Source organism: Ochotona princeps, chromosome 7 (genome assembly GCF_030435755.1).
Source record: "Ochotona princeps isolate mOchPri1 chromosome 7, mOchPri1.hap1, whole genome shotgun sequence".
Lineage (NCBI taxonomy): Eukaryota > Metazoa > Chordata > Mammalia > Lagomorpha > Ochotonidae > Ochotona > Ochotona princeps.
In genome coordinates, this window is record NC_080838.1 from 43,216,784 (window position 1) to 43,242,159 (window position 25,376).

Below are 25,376 nucleotides of genomic sequence, written 5' to 3' on the forward strand. Positions count from 1 at the left end.
CTCCTGACAAAAACATGCAGAGAGGGCCCAGCGCGATAGCATAATGGCTAAAGTTTAAAGTCCTCGCCTTGAACGCACCTGATCCCATATGAACACCGGTTCTAAACCCGGTGGCCCCACTTCCCATCCAGCTCCCTGCCTGTGGCCCGGGAAAGCAGTCAAGGATGGCCCAAGACTTTGGGACCCTACACCCATGTGGGAGACCCAGAGGAGGCTCCTGGCTTCGGATTGGCTCAGCACTGGCCGTTGTGGCCGCTTGGGCAGTGAACCATCAGACGGAAGATCTTCCTCTCTGTCTCTCCTCTCTATATATCTGCCTTTCCAATAAAAAATAAATAAATCTTTAAAAAAATGCAGAGAAATGTTCAGAAAGCTTTATCTTGAAATGATTGCACATCTCTAGTTCTAACAGTAAAAAGGGTGCTGCTGGAAAAACAACAGGTTTGGAACAAGGCCCCAGATCTCTTTGGCAGAAGAGTCTTCCTGTAACAAATGGCCCACTCCTATACATGTCAACACTAGCAAAAGTGAGAATATATGGATTGGGACTGGTTTTCGGAACTGAATAGTTCACTACTCATATAAATGCTATTTTAGATTTGTGAAGCAATATGATCTCTGAAACATACTAATATGTACCAATATTCATAGTTAGATGGGTAATTTTAGGTCCTTTTAAAAGAAATTTTAGAGGCAATTCCCATCCATTGTTTCAACTATCTGAATGTCTACAATGGCCAGTGCTAGGGCTGAAATTAAAGCTGGCAGTAAGACATGCAATCCAAGTTTCCCAACATGATTGGAGGCACAGGTTTGGCACTGTGGCACTGTAGCCTAGGGCATTGGCATTCAATATGGGTGCCAATTCGTGTTCCGATCCAGTTCCCTTGTTATAGTTTGGGAAAGTGGCAGAGGATGGCCCCAGTCTTTGGGCCCTTGTACCCATGTTGGTGACCCAGAAGAAACTCCTAGCTCTTTGCTTTGGATCAGCTCAGTAACAGCCATTGCAGCAATTTTAAGAGTGAACCAGCAGATGGGAAAAAAATGTCTTTCTTTTCTGCAACTCTGCCTTTCAAGTAAAAAAAAAAAAAAGGTTGGAGGGACCCACTTACTTAAACCATTATCTACAGCTATCTATGTTGTATAGGATGCTGTAATTAGGAGCTAGAGTTGAGGATCAAATCCAGGTACTCCAATATGGGATGCAAGCATTATAACCAGTGTCTTAAATTAAACACCTGCGCTGATTCAAAGCTTCATATCAATGATTCCATATTTTCTTATAATTTTCAAACTTGCCTAGTATTACAGTAAGTGATCAGTAGAGTCAAGAAGATTTAAATCTCCTTGAACGTTCATTTTGCATCTATTTCATTTATTAAGATACAAACAATTCTAAATTATTTTTTCATTCTATATATGACTTAATTAAAATAAAGTTCAGACAAGTTTGGATAATATATAGACATTTTCTCATGTTAAATATTTTTCTTTTTTTTTTTGTCCTCAAAAAGCAGTATTCTAAAGACTATATGTAACCCACCAGAGATATTGGCCATTAAAGCCTTTCTTTTCACTCAGGTATCAAGGTCTCTTTTAGCAAAGTATTTCTAAAACACAGTCTATATATAGGCTGCTTGAAGCTTGACCTTAGAGGATAGAACAAAGCATCAAATATCAAGAATTAAGCACATCTAACTGTAAGAAGGAGAAGAAAGACACTTTTAACTTTTTTCTTTAATCACATGCCACCGTTAGTACACACGCATGCAAAATGCTTTCAATTTTCCTAAGGAGAAAATCAGGGTTCCTAGTTTAAAAATAGAAAAATAAAATAATAGGTAAGAAACTCACTGAGCCACACATTATATGGATTTAAACCTAAGCTGTGAGCCACCTGATATCCTGTGGATAAAAAAATTATTTCAGTGGCAGATACTGGCCCTGCACTTATTTGAAGATTCAAGAAATAAAACATTAATTTAATCTTCCTACTATTTTCAGGCCTTATTTATAATAAAGTACTTCCAGAAGATTTGACTAATAGCATAATGTCATACTCTGTGCCTTGACACACAAAAGCTGAATTTAAAGTTCAAGATAAACTCATTCACTAATTTTGATAATGAAAACAGAATGATCACTATTTTCAGTAATCAACCATGCTTCTCACTGAGCTAAGTCCTACACTGCATTAATTACTATTAATTACTATTTATTCTAGTATTTCTAAGAAACTACATTGTTAGCTTTTTATTCAAAAACAGCATATGGAGTTTCACAGAGCTGTCATCTAGGTACCCCAATGGTGATATCATTTATAATTGTGGCATAGTATGCAAACCAGGAAATCATCGGTGGTAAATGCTGCTATCACACTTCACTTAGTTCTCACCAGCTTTTATATGCATTCATTTGTGGGTCTCTGCATCATTTTCTGAGATTTGATCCCATGTTCAGATTCATGTGATCACCGTAACCCCACAATGGGACCCTGCCCCATCCAACCATGTTCTCTGACATAAATCTACTTATTCAACTAATTTTATCAAGAATATTATGGCAATATAAACACGCAGACTAGGAACCTTGGGAAACTGGCTCTTTTTTAAAGCATCATGCCTGTGAGATCTGTACAGGTTGCTGTAAGTGCCAGTATATATTTTGTCTTCTAAGTAGTAGTGCTCAGATGGGAGGTACAAAATTTCGCCCATTCACCAGCTGAAGGACATTTGGATGTGGGTTGTTTACAACTTTGAAGCTCCTAAAAATAGAGTTGCTATAGACATTCAAGCACAGGAACAATGGAACATGCATCCTTGCTTTCAGGCAAAAGATGGATTCCCAATGAAACCGTTGGACTTATGTAGTCAATGGGATGCTAGCTTGTCTGACATTGTCTGTACCAACAATGCTGGGGCACACTTAAATAAGAGACTGATAGAATTATGATCCCATATGAAGGACTATACCATTGTAGTATAATGGGGAAAATCTGTCAGGGAGTAGGAGTTTGGTGGGGGAGATCCGAGACTCTTTGGAATTGCACCATGAAATTCAAAATTCAAAATAAAAATATATTAAAAAACATTCATGCGCATATATTCGTGTGAACGTAAGTTTTCACTTTTCGGAGGAAAGCCCCAAGAGTACAATTACTGATTTCTGTGGAAACTGTGTTTAATTTTGTAAGTAACCACCAATTGTTTTTAGATTGGCTTATCAGCTTATGTTTCTATCAGACACGCATTAGTGGTATAGCTTTTCTGCAATCTTGTCAGCATTTCGTATTATTTCTTTTGCTTTAGACATTCTGGTAAGTGTAATAATAGCTCGTTGCAGCTTCAATTTACCTTTGCTGATAGCTAAACAAGTAAAAGTTTTTCACGTGCTTGTGTATCTTATGTCTTTATGGTATCATGTATGCTCACACGTTTGATTACTTCTTATATCCATTTTAAGTTGGAGTTTTATTTTTTTTTGAGTTGTTGAGATTTGAACATCCTTCTGTATTCTACAACCAAGTTGTTTGTTGAATTTGCAAGAATCTGTGGCTTAGAAATATTTTTAGTGTGTAGATTATCATTTTTCATAGAACAGTGCAGTGGCTTTTGATTTTGATGAATCCAACTTGCTAATTACTTTTAAAGTTTTCCTTATTTATTTGCAACAACTTTTGGGTGGAGAGAAGGGGGCAGGGGATTTTCTAAACCCTGGTTCACTCCCAAATAGCCATGAAGGCTAGGTCAGAATGAGGCCAAGGCCAGGAACCTCATTCAGTTCTCCCCTGTGAGTGCAGGGTCGAAGAGCTTGAGCCATGTTCTGCGGCTTTCCCAGGCACTTTTGCAGGGAGATAAATCGTAAACAGAGCAGCTGGGACTGAAACTGGCACTAATCTGAGAAACAATATTTCAGATGGCAATTTAACTCATTCTGCCAAGATGTGTTTTTTAAACATCATGCTATGGGTGTCATTTGTGAAAATTCTTAACCCCCTCCCAGGTTCCAAAGCTCTTGTCTATATTTTTTACTAAAGTTTTACAAGTTTGAATTTTACATTTTGACCTATAACCATTTCAAATTTACTAACAGAAGTATACAGCTTAGATAAAAATTGCTTTTGGGAGGGGGTCTATATGTTTCCATTTGATGCAGCAACAAACACTTGTTACAAAAGACTATCCTGCCACTGAATTTCTTTTCCCCTAATTTGTTGTGTTGATCTATATTGTTTTTCTCATTAGTGGAGCTAGATAGTACTTTAAAAAAATATGTATTTATTTTTATTAGAAAGGCAGATAAACAGAGAAAAGGAGAGACAGAAGGATTCACTGGTTTGCTCTGCAAGTGGCCAGGATGTCTGAAGCTGAGCCAATCCGAAGCCAGGAGCCAGAAGCATCTTCCAGATCTCCCACAGGGATACAGGGTCCCAAGGCTTTGAGCCGTTCTCCACTGCCTACCCAGGTCACAAGAAGGGAGCTGGATGAGAAGTGGAACCCATATGGGATCCCAGTGCATCATTCAAGGCAAGAATTTAGACAATGAGCCATCACACTGAGCCCTAGGCAGTAACTTTAAATAGTCAATCCCTGTACCTCTTTTTCAGAAATTTTTCCATATAAAATGTTCAATAAGCTTGTTATAACCATAAAACAAACTTGTTGAGATTTTAATAAAAATTATGTGCTATCTATAGATAAATTTGAGGAATTTTTTTCGGATTATTTTCTGTCACTGAAGTGACACTTCAAATGACTTAAAAGCTTTTTAAAACTCTTAACTATAAAATTTAAGCAGTAAAAAGATAACTATAACAGTTTATATTTTTCTTTAAGCCCTTTAAATTTTGTATGAAGAAAATTTAAACTGTGCTTAAATCTTTCAAACTTCTACATGAAGAAAGTAACAATGAAAAGTAAAGAATCCTCTCCACTATTACCCTACCACCTCAAGTTATCTTTCTTAAAATACAATGATATTGAAGTCAACACGGTGGCTTAGCAAGCAAATCTTCCACCTGCTGTGCTAGCATTCCATATGAGCACTAGTTCTAGTTCTGGCTACTCCACTTCTGACCAGCTCCCAGCTTAAGGACTGGAAAAGCAGTGGAAGATGGCTCAAGTCCTTGGCCCCTGATCCCATGTGGGAAGCCCAAAGTATGCACCTGGGCCCTGGGTTCAGATTGGCAGTTTTAGCCATGGTAATCATTTGGGAAGTAAAGCAGTGTAACACTTGACTTTGAAATAGAAATAAATTTAAAATAAATTTAAAAGATTAAAAATCAATTATCTTTTTCTAAATTAAAAAATTTACTTACTCATTACAGCCTGATGTAAAAATATTATCACTATGATTCTTTTAATTATAGAACTCAATTAGTATGCTATAAAAATGTAACATTTTAGTAAAAGCAACGTTTAACACTACATTTGGATGATTCTGCTTAGTAAAATTTTACCAACTCCTTTTACTTCCAATTGTTTTTATTATTTATACTTGACTTCTCTTTCTACTAGAAAAAGAGGTAATTTAACACAGAGTATTTTATACCATTCATATACATGATAATATAATATGTATAAGTGATGTATTTCTATTTCATTGTCTATACCAACAATATATTGGTATTTTGGTATGTAATACTGCTAAGCAAAAAACAAAGCTGCTCTTGCAAACTTGCTTTTATCTAAACTATTTTACCTAAATTCTGTCCATGTATTTATATACCAACCTTCAAAAGCATTTAAGTTAAGCTTATGAGATAGTTTAAATAAATACTTTGGTAAAGCACCAAAATGCTTGTTGAAAACAGTTATAAATTCACAACAGAGTCAAATAAGACTGAGCTTAGAATCTCACAGCTAAGCATAATTTAGAGAGATGAAAAACATTAATGTTAAACAAAAATTTTCCAGACTTAAGAAAAAACAAATCCTTTTGTCTCATTCTTTTGGTGTGCTTTTAGCAATTTTTGGGTGTGACTATTTTACCTTTTTAAAATACGTTTTCTTTTGCTTTTAGCACTGTAAATATTAAAAAGTACAAGATAGAAAAGCCATTTATTATAAAGATATTCATCTATAAACACAAAAAGTTGAGAAGAATATACATTACCTTAGGGCAATAATATTTTGCTTTTGAAAAAGAATGATTGATTTTTTCCTTGGACGTTAGAGTTATAGAGACAGAAGGAGAGACAGAGACCCTCCATTCTCTGCTTCACTTTCCAAATGGCTCTAATGGCCAGGGCTGGGCTGGTCCTGAGCCAGTTCCCAACACAGTACAGTGGCCCAGACTCTGGGTTATTATCTACTGCTTTGCTGAGACATTAACAGGTAGCTGTATTGGAACTGGAGCAGCCGGGACATGAACTGGTGCCCATATGGAATGCCAGCACCACAGGTAGAAGATTAGTTCGCTATGCCACTATAATAGACCCCACTCCAAATTTTGTTTGTTTTTGAAATAAGTTTTGTGTAACGTGCCAAAGTAGAAGTGATAATAACCCAATAACAGTATTTCAGAAGAATATTGTCTTGAAAGCGGCTTAGAAGACTGGGAAAGAAACTTCTGGCTCTTGGATTCAGTCTGGCCCAGCATTGGCCATTTCAACCACTGGGAGAAAAGCAGTACATGGAAGATTTCTTTCTTTCTTTCTTTCTTCTTTCTTTCTTTCTTTCTTTCTTTCTTTCTTTCTTTTTTTCTTTCTTTCTTTCTTTCTTTCTCTCTCTCTCTCTCTCTCTCTCTCTCTCTCTCCAACTCTCCCTTTCAAATAAATAAAATAATCTCTAAAACATATTTATTTTATTTGCATTATCAATTTCACTATGATTTTTCTAGGATGGCTGGCCCAAAGAAGAAGTTTTCATAGTTAGGAAATGGCTCAGAGGTATGAAACAGCTCTTACATCTACTCTATATCAAAAGCAGAATAATAATTAAGTTATTAAAAAAAAACCTGCATGGCTCCAATGTTGTGTATGTCACTCTGGTGGCAGTCAATATCCTTACTGGTAAACACTGCAGCAGAAGCATCATTATCTGGATGCTTCTCAGAAACATGGTCTGAGACTCCATCCCAGGCTCGTACAAGAACTTCCAGGGCAGGGCCCAGCCATCTCAAAAGCCCTCCCAGGATGATGGATGGATGTCCTAATTTGAGAAGCCATTATCATCACCTTTTGAGAAGCCTTACGGCAAGCCTCTGTTTTGGACTCCCCCAAGAAGAGCTCTACTGCCTTGTGGGTTAGACAAATCTTTGTTATAGAACACATTTGTTATCCTTATCCACTAGGCAAAAATTGAAATAAATACTACTCCTATACATTTATTATATCTCTAAAGGTTGGTTAGAAATTAAGAATCAGAGATGTCCAATGTGGTAGCCTAATGGCTAAAGTCCTCGCCCTGCATACACTGGGATCACATATGGGCGCTGCTCTGTGTCCAAGCGGCTTCACTTCCCATCCAGCTCCCTGCTGGTGGCCTGGGAAAGCAGTCAAGGACGGCCCAAAGCCTTGGGACCCTGTACCTGCATGGGAGACCTAGAAGCAGCTCCTGTCTCCTGGCTTCGGATCAGCTCACTTCAGCTGCTGTGGCCACTTGGGGAGTGAATCATCAGAGAGAAGCTCTCGTTGTCTCTTCTCTCTGTAAATCTGACTTTCCAATAAAAAATGGATAAATCTTAAAAAAAATCACAGATTAAGGAAAGACTCCTTCATAGCCCTTTCATTCTCCAACTTAAACCTATCCCTCTCTGAAGCTCTTGACCACACTCTCCTCTCATTTACCCGAATCGTTCCTTTTTCTGAAGAAACAGGTGCTTTTGCTGGTTTGTTTAAATACATACAAGGGGGTTGCAAATGAGAACACAGATTTTACACTGAGACCATTTCTTATTAGCCATATGACATACCACTAACTTTTATATTTCCCTAATGTCAAGGATCAACTTGTTCCCTCTAACAAAAAATGAAAAATGATGTTACAGAAAGTGAAAACAAGAATGAAATGTTTTATACAAGTAGTTCTCAGAGTAAAATTTTAAATTTAAAACTTTAGTTAAAATCATTACATATGTAACAGTTGATACAGAGAAATACGTTGCTTGTAACAGAGGATAACCTGCCATTAGGATTGAAGAATTACAAATTCCTATATAATTATGAATTAAGTGACCTACACAAAAGAGTAAGAACATATCAGTTAATAATTCTTTTCCTAAGAATTTATATTTATTCCAAGTAATGATATGTAATAGATTTAAAGAATTCTAAAAAGGAGAGAGCAAAATATTTCCATCTGATAGAACTTAGGCAGTATTTTTTTTTCTTTCATTTTAGCAGATAAGTATATATCCCAAATGAGATGACTTGGGGTGAAAGCAAATGGGTAGGAATGCTTAGGGTTAGCATGTAACTCACCTTATTTCATATTTCCCTAGGAGATGACACTCTAATGTGGTTCAGAAGCAAAGCCAAAGCCTCAGGCATATGTAATTGGAATGTATTTCTAAGACTTTGACATGTAGTAAAAAAGAGAATTATTTGTCTTTTTAAAATCTTCTATACAGTCTCTGACTCCTATATCATTGGAAGATTATTTTGAAGTGGTAGCAACTCCTAACTTACTCCTAACCTACATGAGAACCACTAGAGAACAGAAAGGACCATCAGGAAATAATGCATGGAACAAATGTCTGAGGTCAGTTCTGCTGCAGCTCTGAAGGAGAAAGTCTCTATTCCCCCTTTCACCCTCAGAGGCCAGAAACTTGAAAGGTGAATCTAGAGTTAACAAACAGGTCACCGGAGTCAGACAATACATATCCTAGCTCATCACTTGCAGTAGGGAATCACACAGGTATCTGAGGTCAAACAATAACGTAGAGTATGAAACATTCTCAGCACAATAAGGCTATTGGTATGTTTTATGAGACAGTAGCAAGGCTCATTCTGTTAGGAGACAGGAGTAGCAGTGACTTAAATCTTTTATGCTTCATTTTACAGACTTATATACAAACACCACAATTAGCTGTATGAAGACTGTAACTGTATCCTCAGTTTAAAGAGGAAAGGAACTGTAAAGTACTTAGAATTTAAGCTGATGAGGATATTTTTCACATTGAGACTGAGAAAGCATTTCTGAAAGCACTCTAACATATATTACAGGGCTGACTAAATGAGCATACAAAAAGTGCTGGAAACTAGGATCTTTACTGTTGACAAGGTAGATGCAGATATGGAATTTGGAAAAGAATGGGAAGAAACTCATAGTATTGAATTGGGATATAAGCATCAGTAAGAACTTAGAACTTTCAATACACAAACATAACACAGGATGCAGCAATCAATACTGATGTGGATGGCTATATATGTGCATATGCGTTTTATATAGATAGAGCTATAGAACTATTTCTTAATAAATCTAACTATACATTCATTTCTCTGCTGAGATGATCTATAAGCTAAAATACTCCAACTGCAATGAACACTAGAGCACAAATCTTAGTTTTTAAAATATTCTCTACTACAAAGAACTGATTAAAAACAACTGATTACAGGGCTGGGGCAAGTAAATGATATGATGAATCTGTAACAATTTTTGATGCCAGAAATTAAAGAAACAGTCATGGAATGCATGGGGCATTTCCAAGGGATCAGTAGTCAGCCTGAAAGGGTCCTCAACCTGGGACAATTTGCACACTAAAATAATGATAGTGAAGAATACGACATTTAATAAGACAAAAATTCATGAGTTGAAACTGATAATAAGTAAATATGGAGAGAAAAAACTTTAATAGAGTACAGTGTTAAATACAGAATAACAGTGCAAAAATCATTTTGCCAATTATGTGCAAAATGAATCAAATGAAAATTGGTGAGTGAAAATTTGAAAATAAAAGATATTGCATAAGTCTTAAAGTATCTTTACAAGCTACTGACTTCTTAAAAATTATTTATTAATTCAGTCAAGCAACATAGTACAATTTTAAGAGAAACACCCTGTGAAAATCACCTAAAATCACTGGATGAAACTGTCAAAACATGTCTTCTGAAAATGTGCACTGAGAAGGACACAAAATCATTTCTAGGCAATGTTACCAAAAATGCTTAACTTGAATGTAGTCATAAGGAAACAGAAAAAATACAAATTGAGACATGTACTGTGAAAGCTGGCCTGAGCTGTTAAAAAAAAAAAACTCCACATTCAGGAAGGTAAAGAAGGGCTAGAAACGGTCTAAAAGTGAAGGAGACTAAAGAGACCTACAATTGCAAATGACATAATCTATAGAATATATTAGACAATATAATGGACAGAAATAAATATCCAGTCTTGATATTTATGTCATAGCTATATAAGAGAATATACGTATTCTTAGGAAACAAGTAGTTAAGAGTAAAAGGTAATTGTGTACAACTTATTAGTGCCACAGTTCATAAAAATAACTTCTAAAATAACAGTGCAATTGGATTATGAATTCCTTTTGCCTCCAATATATCTCCATGATTTTAGCCTTTCAAATTTATAATTAACAAAGGAACTCAAAGATCTACTAAACTTCAGCAAAAATTTGGGGAGTTTATTAAAAAGGAATCTATAGTTAAATTAATTCAATTTAATAAAAGATTATTGACTACTTAGTCTCTTTTTAAGGAGTTTAACCACTATTGGAGTAGAAAAGGCATACAGAAAAGAGAGAAGGTAAGAATCAAAAATGAAATAAAAGTTGGTACTAAAGACATGTTGAGACAGAGCACCTAACTATTATGCTAGCTATTATTTATATTTTATCTAGCAGTTACAAGTCACTAGAAACTGTACTAAGTGCTTTGTATGATGGCACATTGAATGTGTCAGCAATCTTAAAAGATACATACTATTATTATTATTCCATTTTACAGACTAGGACACGGAGAAACTGAGCATCTGGCCACAGGTTATGTAGTAAGGTTTCAGACACAGGTGTTAATTCCATCACAGGAGACTGAATGAAGGAAACAGCACTTGAGTTGACTTTAAAAGATGACTATAATTTTAAATAACAGAAGTACAACAATATGCAGAGTTGAAAGAAAAATGAAAATGAAGAAAAAGATACAGTGAGCAACCCTGACACAGAAACCCAAGTTTTTAAGTATTGACATGATGGCACAAATGAAATATTATACATTTAACCTCATGTGATAAAACACAGTCAAAATGCAAGTGCACTAAAAATATTACATAAATTATCTTCAGGCAATATATATAGGTGCAAAGGAAACAAAAATGAATTTCATGCTTAGATTTGCATTCCCTCTCCAACATACCTTCTGCAATTTCAAATATTCCCTAACTAAACAATCCAAAATCTCAATCTTTCAAGCAAGGGTTACTCAACCTGAGTAATCATAGATCATTTAAGAGAAAGAAATAGATTAGAGTTTGGTATGTAAGATGTGGAAACAAATGGATGAGAGTAGAGGACAAAAGATTGGACAAACGTAAAACAATGTATTCCATCATGAGGATTAGTACAGTCACTGTGAGTAAACAAAATTCTGGTGTAATGCAACAGATTCAATATAGGCAGTCAAGGTTTGAGACATCCAACCAAACCAAGTAAACGCTGAGCACCCCTTACTGCAAGTGCTGGAGACTGTATGTTTTCTTTCTTTAATTTCATTTTTATGACACAATTTCAGAGTCTCTGGGATTTCCCAAACCCCTCCCCATACCCTCCCCCCCATGGTGGGTTCCTCCACCTTGTTGCAGTATTACAGTTCAAATGCAGTCATGATTCCTTCTTTGCAAGCACATACCATGCATAGAGTTGTATGGGGTTTTTTAATGTGAACATTCCAAACATTAGTGAGACAGCTTTAGAATGGGTCCCAATCAAAATATAAAATTTGTGTCTCATATATACCTTATGCACACAGTATGAAGGTAAATGTATACAATAATTTGAATAATTTTAGGCATAAAACAAAGATTTATAATGTAGAATTTTCTGTCTATGACATCATACTGCCACCCAAAAGTTTCGCATTTTGGAGTATTTTGGATTTCCAATTTACACATAAGGGACATTTAACTTATATCAATAAAAACTTATTGCAATACAATCTCCCCAAACCAGTACAAAAGCATAAATACTGCGAATATTTTCATCTTGACCTTCTACACACCTACATAATAACTGCATTTCACAGTCTATTACTGCAAAAAAAAATCTGAAATCGCTGGAAAACAGAACAGCTAATCTCATACAATCTGCCTTAATTTAACAAAGACTATAAATGTTTTAGAAAACAGCAAATGAAAAGTGAGTAAATCTCATAGCTGTGCTATTATAAGATACATTTTTGTCATAATATTTATGAAAACAAAGTGATTCAATTAAATGGATGTAATTAGTAATGTAGTCCATGAACTCTATTAGAGCAGAAGTTCTAATCAGAAAATCAACCAGGCATGAATGCTTAATGTAAGCTCTTCTTGAGTTGGTAGCTGATGTAATTGCTTGCTCATATTAATAAGTGAAAATATTATTTAGGCTGCATATTAAGTTAATTACAGATAAAGAAAACAAGTGACATTTAAAAAACTGCATTTCTTGATACATATAGGTACTAATGAAAACCTTGTGGAAACTGTAAAATCTATATCTGAAGCACATATGACCAAAGTTCAATTCAAGTATACCACAAAACCATTTAAAAGCATCAACATTTCATGAAACACTCAAGCACTAAAACACTAAAAAATTGATCATTGTTTTGCATACACTCAATAAATGAACAAAATTATCAACTTCACTTTTATAAAATATCTTTAAGACAAAGACTAATTCCTCAACACAATTTTCTGCCATTCTGAGAGAATATTAAATTATTTCCTTGATGGCAAAATAGAACTGACTCATGATAAGCAGGTAATATCAGATAGCATTAAAAATATATGAAAAGTTGAGGGAGGGGAGAGAGGGAGAGCCCAGAGCCAACTAAACTGTATCAAAAACAATTTAAAAAATAGATAAAAGAAATACTTACCTGAAATAAATATATATACATATGAATATATATTTAATATATATAAGTAAATTTATATATATATGAGAAGAGGAAGTAAACTATCAGCACTTAAGAACCAAAAGTTAGATCTGGCTAAACATAAACTTAAAGATCAAGTGAATAATTTAAAAAAAATGGAACATTGAAATATTCTAAAAAAAAATTGGCTATCCTTTTTATGTCCAATTGAAATTCTGATAGGAAACAAAGTCCTTCCTGCCTTAAAATAACAGGAGAGTGATTAAAAATGAGAGGAATATTGACAATCGATATAATGATCCTGAATTTTACCACAACATCCAGGAGGGCACTGGCTAGCAAAACAGACTTACTTTAACAGCAGGAAAAAAAAGAGAGGACATTCCCTAATCCCCAGCATGGTAAGAATGGGAACTCACTATCCAACAAAAAAGATGAGGGATTACAATTTATCAGTTTACATTTTAGCTCTAGAAAGAATGGTGTCATGAACGACTTGGAGATGAAATACAATTCTAAATAGTCTTAAGTTCTAATACCTTGAGCTTCTTGGCATAAGCCAGTATAAACCCTTTCTGTGGGAATTAAATATATCTCAAGTCCCACAAGATTCCTACAGATTGAATTAGAGCAAAAATTAATCTAGAATTACAATATTCACAGGGAAATAAAACATAAGATGTCTGGAGAAGAAACAAACAGCAGAATTACAGCTTTATGAACATCTACTATTAGAAAATAAACATAGAACATAAAAGAACCACTTTTTAAAAGTTACTTTAAAGCAAAAAACTAAAAGATAAGGAAGAAAAAGTTATGAAAAGAAATAAGCCAAGTATGATAATCCAACAAGAAGACATTTTTCAAACAGTATTTTTAACAACTGGGGAAAATGGCCAATGAACAAACATTAGGTGATCAACCAATTTTTTTCTGATTTTTGTTAAGTACAGCAACAGCATTATTATTATTTAAGATGTCAATTTTTTCAGACGTATATATCAAATACTTATTATAAAATATGTCACCAAAGAAGAAAAGGAAAAATTGAAGAAAATATAAATCAACAAGGAAAATATTAAACCTCAGTGATGTGTAAATGTGAAACTTCGTATAAGAAAAAAAATGAAAACTCAATGGATAGCATAATCATAATATTACATGTAATCAAAAACTTAGATAACTGGAAGAAGAATCTGAAGAGAGTACTCCTATTGTGATAAAATATAGGGATAAAACAAAACAATACAAAACTCACCTTCCTTTGGGCTCACTGCTGCAGGAAGAATATTCCAATCAAGGGTCCAAGTAGGACAAGGGTGGGGAGAAAACAGCACTTCGATGCCTTTTTCCTAGAAAAGGGAACAGTCTGTTTCCACATTAATGAATCAATACAATCCTCATGTTCTTGAACATCAACTTTCTTTTTCCTATGTTGCCAAGGCGGCATATAACTAGTAATAATCATGAAATATTCCCACAACCATATATTTTAAAAATTGCTGGCAGAAAATACACACAAACAATAAGTTGCTAGAAATACACTGACATTAAAAGTCACCTCAGCATAAAGATTTTGTCAGAAACAATGCCCAGAGGTGTGTAACAAAAAATTCACACTCAATATATCCATTAAAGTCTATCTATGAAACTTAATACAATCCATAAGCTACATTTACAACTCAAAAAGCACTACTCAAACCCATTTACCAAAACATTATCCCTATCAGTGTTTTACTTGCAAAGTCTGTAGAAAAAGATTTTTTCAGCTTAACATTTTGAAGAAAAAGGACTGTTACTTAATATCCTAGAAACTTCTCAGGTTCTGAGCCCGGCAGAGTAGCCTAGTGGCTAAAGTCCTCACCTTATCATATGTGTGCTGGTTCTAATCCCAACAGCCCCGCTTCCCATCCAGTTCCCTGCTTGTGGCCTGGGAAAGCAGTCCAGGATGGTTCAAAGCCTTGGGATACTGCACCCGCGTGGGAGACCTGGAAGAGGTTCTGGACTTCTGGCTTTGGATAGGCCCAGCTCCGGCCATTGCGGGCAATTGGAGAGTGAATCTGCAAATAGAAGATCTTCCTCTCTGTCTCTCCTCCTCTCTGTATATCTGCCTTTCCAATAAAAATAAATAAATCTTAAAAAAAAAAAAAAACTCAAGTGCCTTCCTTTTTGATCTACAGACAGCAATTTAAGCACAGATTCAAAGATCCCTCCCACTGATAAATAGCTTTAGTTTCATTATTTTTAGCTCTGAGAAAAATCTATCCAAAATAAAATTCTTAAGATAGGCATTGTGGTTTAGCATATTACAACACTGCGTTGGAAGTCTGCAACTCACAATTGAATCCCAGTTTGAATCATGAATCCACCACTTCCAACTCAAACTCTGATTAATGCCTGAGAAGGCAACTGACGATTGCCCAAGAACTTGAGTCCCTCTCACCCATATGGGAGATGTGAATGGAGCTTCTGGCTGCTGCCTTCATTCAGCCTGGGCCAGCCCTGCCTGCTGTATCTGGGGCGTGAACCAGCAAATGAAACCTCTCTCTGTCCCTCCCCTTCTCTGCCTTTCAAACAAAACAAACCAACCAACCTTTTTAAAACAAAAACAGGAAAATCTGTAAGACTCCAGTATTAACACCTTAATATCAGCTAGTTAATTAATTACTTTTTATCCTGAAAACTATCTGAATTTGGTTCCCAAAAGATACAGTAACAGATCTATTTGCTGGGGTTGGAACCCATTTTCCTCCGAAAAAAATAAACACATCCCTTTGCCATAATCTAAACACCTTCAATCTCCTTCACTCTTGTCTAGATACACTGTTCTTTCTTGTTAATTTTCATTTTGCAAAACTCTTTCCTGTCGTAGGGTCTCTTTAGAAAAATAACTATGTTGAATATTTAATTTACTATGAAATTTATCCTTCAAAAGCACATATTTCAGAATTTTTCAGAATGTTCGGTGAATATCATTACTTAACTTATAATTCCCTAAAGAAGCTTCACTCACACAGAACGTGAACCAGACCTCTGTTAACAATGTAGCCATCTGGGCCTGGCCCCGCGGCCTAGCCGCTAAAGTCCTCCCCTTGAACGCCCCGGGATCCCATATGGGTGCCGGTTCAAATCCCAGCAGCTCCACTTCCCATCCAGCTCCCTGCTTGTGGCCTGGGAAAGAGGTCGAGGACGGCCCAATGCATTGGGACCCTGCACCCTTGTGGGAGACCTGGAAGAGGTTCCTGGTTCCCGGCATCGGATGGGCGCAGCACCGGCCGTTGCGGCTCACTTGGGGAGTGAATCATCAGACGGAAGATCTTCCTCTCTCTCTCTTCCTCTCTGTATATCTGACTTTGTAATAAAATAAATAAATCTAAAAAAAAAAAAAGGAAGTATTTTAGTTTCATAATTACTAGCAAGTATACTGATTAAAATTTTTAAAGTATACAAAAAAGATAACTTTGGTGGTGACCCTCAGTTCTTTTCCTCTTTAGCTAAACCCTGCAGCCTTTTGATGAAACATAATTATGTAGTTGATTTTAGAAGTTTTCAGCCATGTCCAGACTTTGATGTGCTTTGATCAGATGACTACGTTGTTTTTTTTTTTTTTAAGATCCGAAGCCGGGAACCAGGAACCTCTTCCAGGTCTCCCACGCGGGTGCAGTGTCCCAATGCATTGGGCCGTCCTCGACTGCTTCCCCAGGCCACAAGCAGGGAGCTGGATGGGAAGTGGAGCCGCCGGGATTAGAACCGGCACCCATATGGGATCCGGGGGCCCCCAAGGCGAGGACTTTAGCTGCCAGGCCACGCCGCCGGGCCCTAAAATACTTTCTAACCTAAATGGAAATATAACGAACATTTTTCCAATGCAATTCAGATGAATAACTCAAACTACTTCATGAAATTTGCCCTACTTGAAGAAATCTTCAAACAGTCTATTTAAAAGGAAAACATCTTGGAGGCTAGTGCAATAGTATAGTGGATTAAGCTGACAGCATGCAGGTCCTGGCTGGTCCCCCTCCGATCTGATCCAAATCCATGCTAATGTGCCTGGGGAAGCAGCACAGGATGGCCTAAGTGTTTGGCTTCTGTACCAATGTGCTAGTCCCAGAAGAAGCTCCTGGCTCCTGGTTTGGGGCCCAGCTCCAGCCAATGCAGCCATTTGGGGAGTGAACCAGTAAGCAGAAAATTCTTTCTCTCTTTTCACCTTTCTGTCTCTTTCTCTGACTTTTCCCTTTTTCTGTAACTTTGCCTTTTAAATAAAATAAGTAAACCTTCAAAAAAAGGTAAAATATTTTTCAGAAAAAGAGTCTATTGGTAAAACCTTTATAAGTAGTATTAAGAAAAATTATACTCCAAAGAGATAAATAAAGCACATGTATTTTCACTGTCTGTAACACATTTAAAAATCAAATAAATAAAAATGAATTCTAGAAACAAATTCAGAAAAAACTTTCCAAAGTAAACTGATTTATTCATGTTTGTATGTCTAACTTCAAGTCATCAGCTCAAAATAAGACTGAGACCAAAAGTTTTTAATAAAAAAGTAAATTAAAAAATATATATGTAAATACGTATGTTATGACCTGAGCTAAAATCTGAATATTTTGAAAAAGTTTAGAGAAAAATACATTTTATATTGCTGCTCACTTCAATTCAAAAATATAAAATATTAAAAATTTTCAATTTACCACACTTCACCTAAACGCAAAAGGCTAACACACATTAATTACTAAAAAGTGCTGTGGGACATGTACAAATAAATCTTATTACAAAAATAATGTCAAAAATTGATTGCAACTTAGGGTGGAATGCTTGGAAAGATTCACATGGAATTTCCCAATGAAAATTTTAGTAAAACAAAGTAAGTACCATTAACTTGGTCATAGTTGGTCTCGGTCCTCCTATAAATAAAGGCTCATTTGGTTCCTCTTGACCTTGGACCTCACTGGAGTTTAGATGCTGCTCCGTTGAGGTGGTCAACAACTCTGGTAGATGCAGAAACTCAATCCCACATTTCGAAGCTGCTGTTTTTACTCTCGGAACTTCCTGAATCCGCTGGTACCACGAGGTTAGAAGAGGGAACTGTACTAGTTTCTCAGAAGATTTCTTGCAGATAATTACCTAGACAAGAAAAGGATAACATATTACATATTTTTATTCGTGACAGCTGTACTGATATTTATATAAAATCCATACATTTAAGTGTACAGTTCCTAAAGAGGTTTTAGTAAAAGATCTAGTTGTGCAACACCACAATTCAGTTCCAGAAAACTTATATCACTCTCCAAACTTCCCTTGTGGTCACGTGCCATCATCTCTTATGATCAGTTGCAGACAACTGATTTGCTTTCTGTTTTTATAACTTTACCTTATCTACAATTTCAAATAAATGGAATCATAAGGTAGATGTCTTTTCTCACTTGGAATGTTTCTGATGTTCATCCATGTTAGTCACATTTATCAATGGCTGGCTTATTTTATTATGGTAATAGCTACACTGTGGATGCACTGTATTTTGCTTATACTTCCAAAAGTTGATGGTAGGGTCAGTCTGTGGGTTCAACAGCCCAGTCCTCTGACCACAAGCACCAGTGTCCCATGTGGGCACCAGTCCACGTCCTGGCTGCTGCATTTCTGATTCCCAGATCATGGTCTAGGAAAGCAGCAGCAGATGCCCCAAATCCTTGGGACCCTTTACCCATATGGGAGACCTGGAACAAGCTCCTGACTCCTGGTTTCAAACTGTCTCCACTCCAGCCAACGTAGCCATTTGTGGAGTAAACCAGCAGGTAGAAGTTCTTTGACTCCGTTTCTCTTCTATAAAAATGCTTTTCTAAAACATATGTCTTAAAAAAAAAGAGTTGATGAGCCCAGCACCATTGCATGATGGCTAAAGTCCTCACCTTATATGTGCTGAAATCCCATATGGGTGCCAGTGACTATCCTGGCACCCCGCTTTCCATCCTGCTCCCTGCTTGTGGCCTGGGAAAGCAGCTGAACGCCCATGTGGGAGACCCAGAAGCAGCTCCTGGCTCCTGGCTTCAGATCGGCTCAGCTCTGGTTGTGGCCACTTGCAAAGTGAACCAGTGGACAGAGATCTTACTCTCTGTATATATGCCTTTGCAATAAAAATACTAAATTTTAAAAAAAGTTGATGGTAAATGTTTGTTTACAGATTTATCTATTATAAATAATGTGGTTATCCATATTCATGTGGCAGTGTTATGTGGAAATAACTGTCATTTCTTAGGAGTTGGATACGTAGGAGTCAAACTGCTAGGTTGCATAGTAATTGTGTGTCTAACTTTGAAGGAAAGTGCCAAGCTGTTAGCCATGCTGGCCACATCATTCTACACTCCCACTAGCAATGTGCAGAGATTCCGGTCTCCCCAGATTCTGCAATATTTGATACTGTCAGTCTTTTTTATTTCAGCAATTCTTGTAGGCATGTAATAGCACCACACTGTAAGCCTCAATTTTTCATTTCCCCATAAATAACCACAGTGTTTTAACATGTTTACCTGCCATTTGTGTTTCTTCTGGGATGTATCTTTTTATCATTCATCTTATAAAAACTGGAGTAACTCAACAGTGAGAAAAAAATGTTAAAATTGGGGAGAGGGTCTTAATCTTACTTTAAAAAGATAAACGAACTGTACCTAAGCATATGAAAAAAGGCTGATCATCACACATCACAGAGAACTGCAAACTAAAGCAAGGAGATGTGCCCACGTACTTATCAGGCTGACAACGGTCTGAAACACTGACACCAGGTGATGGTGAGGATGTGGTGCAACAGAAACTCAGAGTACAGTCAATTTAAAAGACAGTTTGGCAGTTTCTTACAAAACCAAACATACTCCCACCATAAAACCTAGTAATTGTGCTTCAGATGAGATAGAAACTTATGTCCATATAAAGTCTGAATACAGACGTTTTTAGTTTTGTGTATAATAGCTAAAAATTAGAAATACGCAAGATATCCTTTGGCAGGTAAGTGGACAACTGTGTTTTAGTCATATAATGCAAGAAACCAATACCGCAAAGAAAAGAGAGAAATCATAAGAATGAATATTAATACCAATGATGACATTTGTGAATGCATACATAAATACTACATTTGCAAATCATTCTGGTGAACTTTACATCTTTTATCAATTGGCTACCATTCATTAGTGGCCTATTTTTAATCCTCTCCAAGAATTCCCATGTAATAAACTCCCTTTAAACCTGGAAAGCCCCATCTACATCCCACATCAAAGTGTGGCTATGAGTCCCAATATCTCTGGCTTCCAATTCAGCTTCCTGCTAATATTCCTGGGAAGGCAGCAAGTGATTGTCCTTGTACCCAAGCACCTGCTAATCATGTGGGAGACCTGGAGAGTTTCAGGCTCTCAGCTCTGGCTGGGCCTAGGCTAGGCTACTGGGGAATTCGGGAAGTGAACTGGTAGATGGAAGATCTTCTCTCTTTCTTTCTGTCACCATGACTATTTCAATTAAATGGAAGCAAACAAATAAACATTTTTTAAAAATCTGAAACTTCTTCAGGGACATATTGACACAGAGCCTCATTGTGTGCCATTAGCTCTCAACACAACGAATAGAGTTAAACGGATAGCACTATGTCAAAAACCTAACATACATACTAGGTTATCAGATCAAATGTTGCTGTATCATACAGTGCTTTGTGTAATAACTCTTATGTACTTAATGACCCCAAACCCAGACAATAATATTAACAACTCACATATACCAAAGAGAAGCTGAAAAGTGCTTCCTTTAAGTGAAAAGGTGAAAGTTCTAGTCTTAAGAAAAAAAACAATCATAAATGAAGCTGCTAAGGCTTGTCTTTTATTCATAAAATTCTATAAATGCACAAAGATCTTTGTGATAATTTTGCTCTAATACCTCAACCTACAAAGTGATGACCAAATTCCACAATAAACACTGCTTAAAGTTTAAACAGCATTAAATTTGCATATTTATGCATAAGAAAAAAATATAGTACACAAATAAGGAAAGATACTATCCTTAGTTCCAGGCTTATATTGGGGGTCATGAAACATATCTCCTCATGTAACTGGAGACAACGGTAGCATTGTTCAGAGGACTTTTCAAAAAAATACAAAGCAGCACGTGAAACAGGATTTTAACTTTTTCAAATTACAAAACTGAGAGCCATTATTCCTGATGTAAGGTTATATCTTTTTGTTTCCATGTGTTAAGATGGCTTCTCCCCTATCATGACACCAAATTTCAGTTTCTTTGAAAATTAGAGTGTTCTTGCTTGAGAGGCATTTTGTGTTGTCTCCATAGAAACCATGATAATATCACAGATTATGATTATTATAGATAGATATGTAAAAAGGTCAAGTCACAGAAAGTCTCTACTAGTATTTCTGACAATTTACCAAAGCAGGCCCAAAAGAATAGGAAATTAATGAGGAATTCACATGTATATACATTGTACTATATTTTATATGAACTTTAAGATTAAATAAAAACAAGTAAGGATAGGGGCTATATGAAACCCTCTTTAAATATTGTAAGCACTTAAAACACTGCATTGTAAATAATACTAACTCAAGTGAAAGAACAAACAATTAAGGAGTCTTTATTTCCAGCGAATAATCTCTTAAATTTTGGTTCTCAAACTGCTGCTTATAACCCACTGGGAAGTCATGAAATCTACATAAAATGGTCTTTAAAAAAATGAAACAGAAAATATCAGAGTACCATAATATGGCAAGCTATTTTCAATTTATAAATACATATTTATGATATGAAAATTACATTTATTTTATACAATCATCTTACAAAATGTATAATCTGTAAATTACAGTAAAAAATCTGAAAATTACTATCAATTGAAATTCTGGAAGTTAAAAGGTTTGTGATTCTTTACAAAATTCTTAGCTGGAAATAGAAAAGTTTCCAATGGAACTGAACTCAAGAAGTGATAAGATAATATTAGGAATGTTGTATTTTCCTTACTTTCCCTTTACTAGCTTATTACATGGCAGCTTCCCTTCCTTTTGCAATTACGTGTGACTGAATAATAATTCAAATTCCAAAGAAACTGAGGAATTTTACTGTGTATCACAGATCACCTAATTTAATCAATATGCCTGGACAGCTAGCTAATACCAAGCAACTCATAGCCATTGAATTAGTCATTACATTCATTAATATACATTTAAGTGGATAATGTAAACTGTTCAATGAAAATTAAATTTGTTACTAAGAAATGCCTCTGGAAAAAGAAAAACTTACCTGGCTTATTAGATTAAAAATCACTGAAAATATTACAAAACTCTTTGAGGATAGGAAGCCAAATATAATTTGCTCCTCAAACAGTAATTAATGGTGGTAGTTGTTGTGTGTAGTGAGTTAAGCTTCCACATACGTTGCCGGCATCTTCATCAGAGTGTTGGGATTCAGGTTTGAGTCCTGGCTAAGCCAATTCCAATGCAGCTTCCTACTTACACACCTGGGAAACACTGTGTGACACCCACGTGCATGGGCCCCTGTCTCCCAAGTGGGAGACCGGGATGGAGATTTTGGCTCCTGGTTCAGGTTGCCCTAACCTTTCCCGTTGGTAGCTATCTGAGAAATGAAAACAGCAGTTGGAAGATCTCTGCCTTGCTCTCTGTTGCTCTTTCAAATTAATAGATAAATAAACCTTTTAAGAAAAGCTTAAAAATGTAGACATCAAGGTCACAAAATGAAACCTTAGCAACTAGTTAGTTGCAATTTGGAATGACACAAAGTGTCTGAATAAAATGAAACAAGATGTTAAATCTATTTTCAGCTGTGCATTTCTTTCCAATCATCCATTAAACAAAACAAGTTGTGCTTATTTCATTTTCTGCCATGCCTATTGCTTTGGAAATATGTCTGAACTCACACATAAGCAATGAAAACACAGCAATCATTCTGTATCAATGGAAATACAATCCTAATGTCCTATTTTTCACTTTTAGATCAGAATCACTAGGTTAAAACTGGAAACTCTTGGGGGCAGGCAAATGACACTGCAGACAAGAAAACGTGTGGATTGCTGCCTTCTACACCCAAAGGCCTGAATGGAGGCGACCCCGGTTCCTCCATTTCTTTTTTGAATTTCCTGCTAATGGGAAGCAACAGATGATGGATCAACAGCTTCTGCCTCTACCACTTACAATGGAGAACTAGAGTGAGTTCTGGAATCCTACCCTGGGTGTGGCCCATCCCAGGTGTTGTGGATGTTTGGGGAATAAAATAGTAGATAGAAAGTCTCCCTGCCCTCCTCCTCTTATATATATATATATGTGTGTGTGTGTGTTGGATGGGAAGTGTAGGGGTCAGGAAATTATGGGATGGCAGCGCTTGCAAATGGAGAATTAGCCAATTGAGCCATTGTACCAGCCCCAGAATGCAAACTTCATAAATATAAAATTACCCTAAACTCTTAAAAACTTAACAAGATACTGAAAATACAAAATTTACCACCAAACTAGTATCCATCATTTTTAAAATATGTCCGAAAATGAGATCCTAGTTTGTCTCAATGGAGAACACTAAAAGAGACATTTAATATAAATCTCTGTCTAAACATCAATTGCTAAATGAGGAATGGTTTTTATTTTAGCTTAAAAAAATGTACTTAAACATGCAATTCAAAGCATCAGAAGTTAAAATGCAGAGAATTAAATCCTAAATTCTTCTGAAAATTTATAACTTGGCAACTTCTGTCTTACAGAAATAATCTTTGAAATAATTCTTAAAAATTATGTCTATTTACCAATAGGAACTAAAGGCTATCTACACAATTTTCTGTTGTCAGAGTGATGCATTAGCTATTAGAAGATTCTAGTGAATGAGTGAAAGAAGGGGGACATAGTGTTTTTTAATTTATTCCTTTTGAATCCAACTGTAAAACATTACAAAGGAGACAATACTGTCAGGACACTTCCATGGAGAGCTGAGCCATCTTGAGTTAACTTCATTTGCTATTACCTACTTGAAAAGGGTTGAGGCAGATCATGTAGAACACCTCAGCCACTCTACCTGCTACCAGTGTGTTTCTTAGGCTTCACTGTTTAGCAGGACTGGATATATTCTGTGTTCTTTTAGTTTTGAACCCTGGGAACCTAAACCCTAACATGGACAAATTAAGTAGGCTCTTTTTTTTTATCCCCGACTTTATTCCTGTAGCTAAATATTCCTCGGTTCACTTCCATGCTTCTGATCCAAGTCTATTAACTTGATCTTGGCTGCTACTTACGACCTGGGCCCTGATTCTGAGCACTTGGACTGTCACTCTATTCACTTGTGTACTTGTGTACCACCACAACCCTGAAGGCTTGGCAAAACTGCCACCAAAATAACTAAAATAATTATTTTTTTTTACCCATGATGACTTAAAGGAGGAAAACATGATTAAAACACCACCAAAGATCTGACAAAAAAACAAACAAAAAAAAGCATGAATGCCTGAGAGCCAATGTGCAGCTTCAGGAAAAATACAAGGGGATAAAGGAAAACATTTGGAGAATTAGCTTACAAAAATGTGTGAAGAAATCATTCAATCATGGAATACGTATGTTAGAAAAGAGCTAAGTAAATAAGTCTCTTACTTAATACTCAGATGAAAGCGAAGCTTTTCAGTCACGTCAGATACAGATAACTCAGTAGTAGGCAGACAGACATTTCGACTGGAGGGGAAAAACTCCTGTTGGTTAGGCATAGTTTTGCTTGATTAATCTTAATCAGCTAAACTGAATTTAAATTCAGTTAAAATGAAATCCAAATGAGCTAAAAAGAAGATGGGCCTCCTGACAACAACCTAAGATCACCTTCTTGTAGGTGAATCCAATTTTCATCTTTGAGTTTGAAGTCAAATACTGAAGCTTTTTCTGTCACCTTGTCGTATTTTCTTGGCAGCACTTATTATTTTATGTAAATGGTATACAACCACTTACTCCTTATTTATGTCTTCTGCTACTAGAATATTAACTTCATGAAGGCTGAGATCTTATCTGTTTTACTCATCACTGTATTCCCAGTGCTCACATGGTGCCTGACATACAGAATAGATTTTAAAATTTTTAAATAAACATTTCAACTCAGTAAGTGGATGTACCATTTTAATTCTCATGAGTTGAGAAAAAGAAAAACAAACCAACAATTATTCGGAGAAGTCAAGAAAGCCAAATCTTTCAGTATGCCCCAAATGCCGACTCTAAGGACTTGGCCTCAAGGTAATGGAGGGGCGGAGTCAAGGAGAAGAGAACCGAGAAACAACGTGACTGGGAAAGTAAAAAACATCACGTCGGGAGCAGGGAATCTGGAACGCTCT

The 25,376-nt window shown here is 36.1% G+C and overlaps 1 protein-coding gene across 5 annotated transcripts in view; it reads right to left on the minus strand.

Moving 5' to 3' along the window:
* The window catches only part of GSTCD (glutathione S-transferase C-terminal domain containing), a 158,982-nt gene that overhangs the window by 124,618 nt on the left and 8,988 nt on the right, over nt 1–25,376 (minus strand). For all 5 annotated transcript variants that reach the window (XR_009245841.1, XM_058666977.1, XM_058666976.1 and 2 more), the window contains exons 4-5: nt 17,906–18,157; nt 14,292–14,385 (exon numbers count right to left, since the gene is read on the minus strand). Coding sequence is in view for 4 of the 5 variants with exons in the window: in XM_058666977.1 (XP_058522960.1) it covers nt 14,292–14,385; nt 17,906–18,157 (346 nt within the window). In the remaining variant the exon portion in view is untranslated. The remainder of the gene's footprint in view (nt 1–14,291; nt 14,386–17,905; nt 18,158–25,376) is intronic.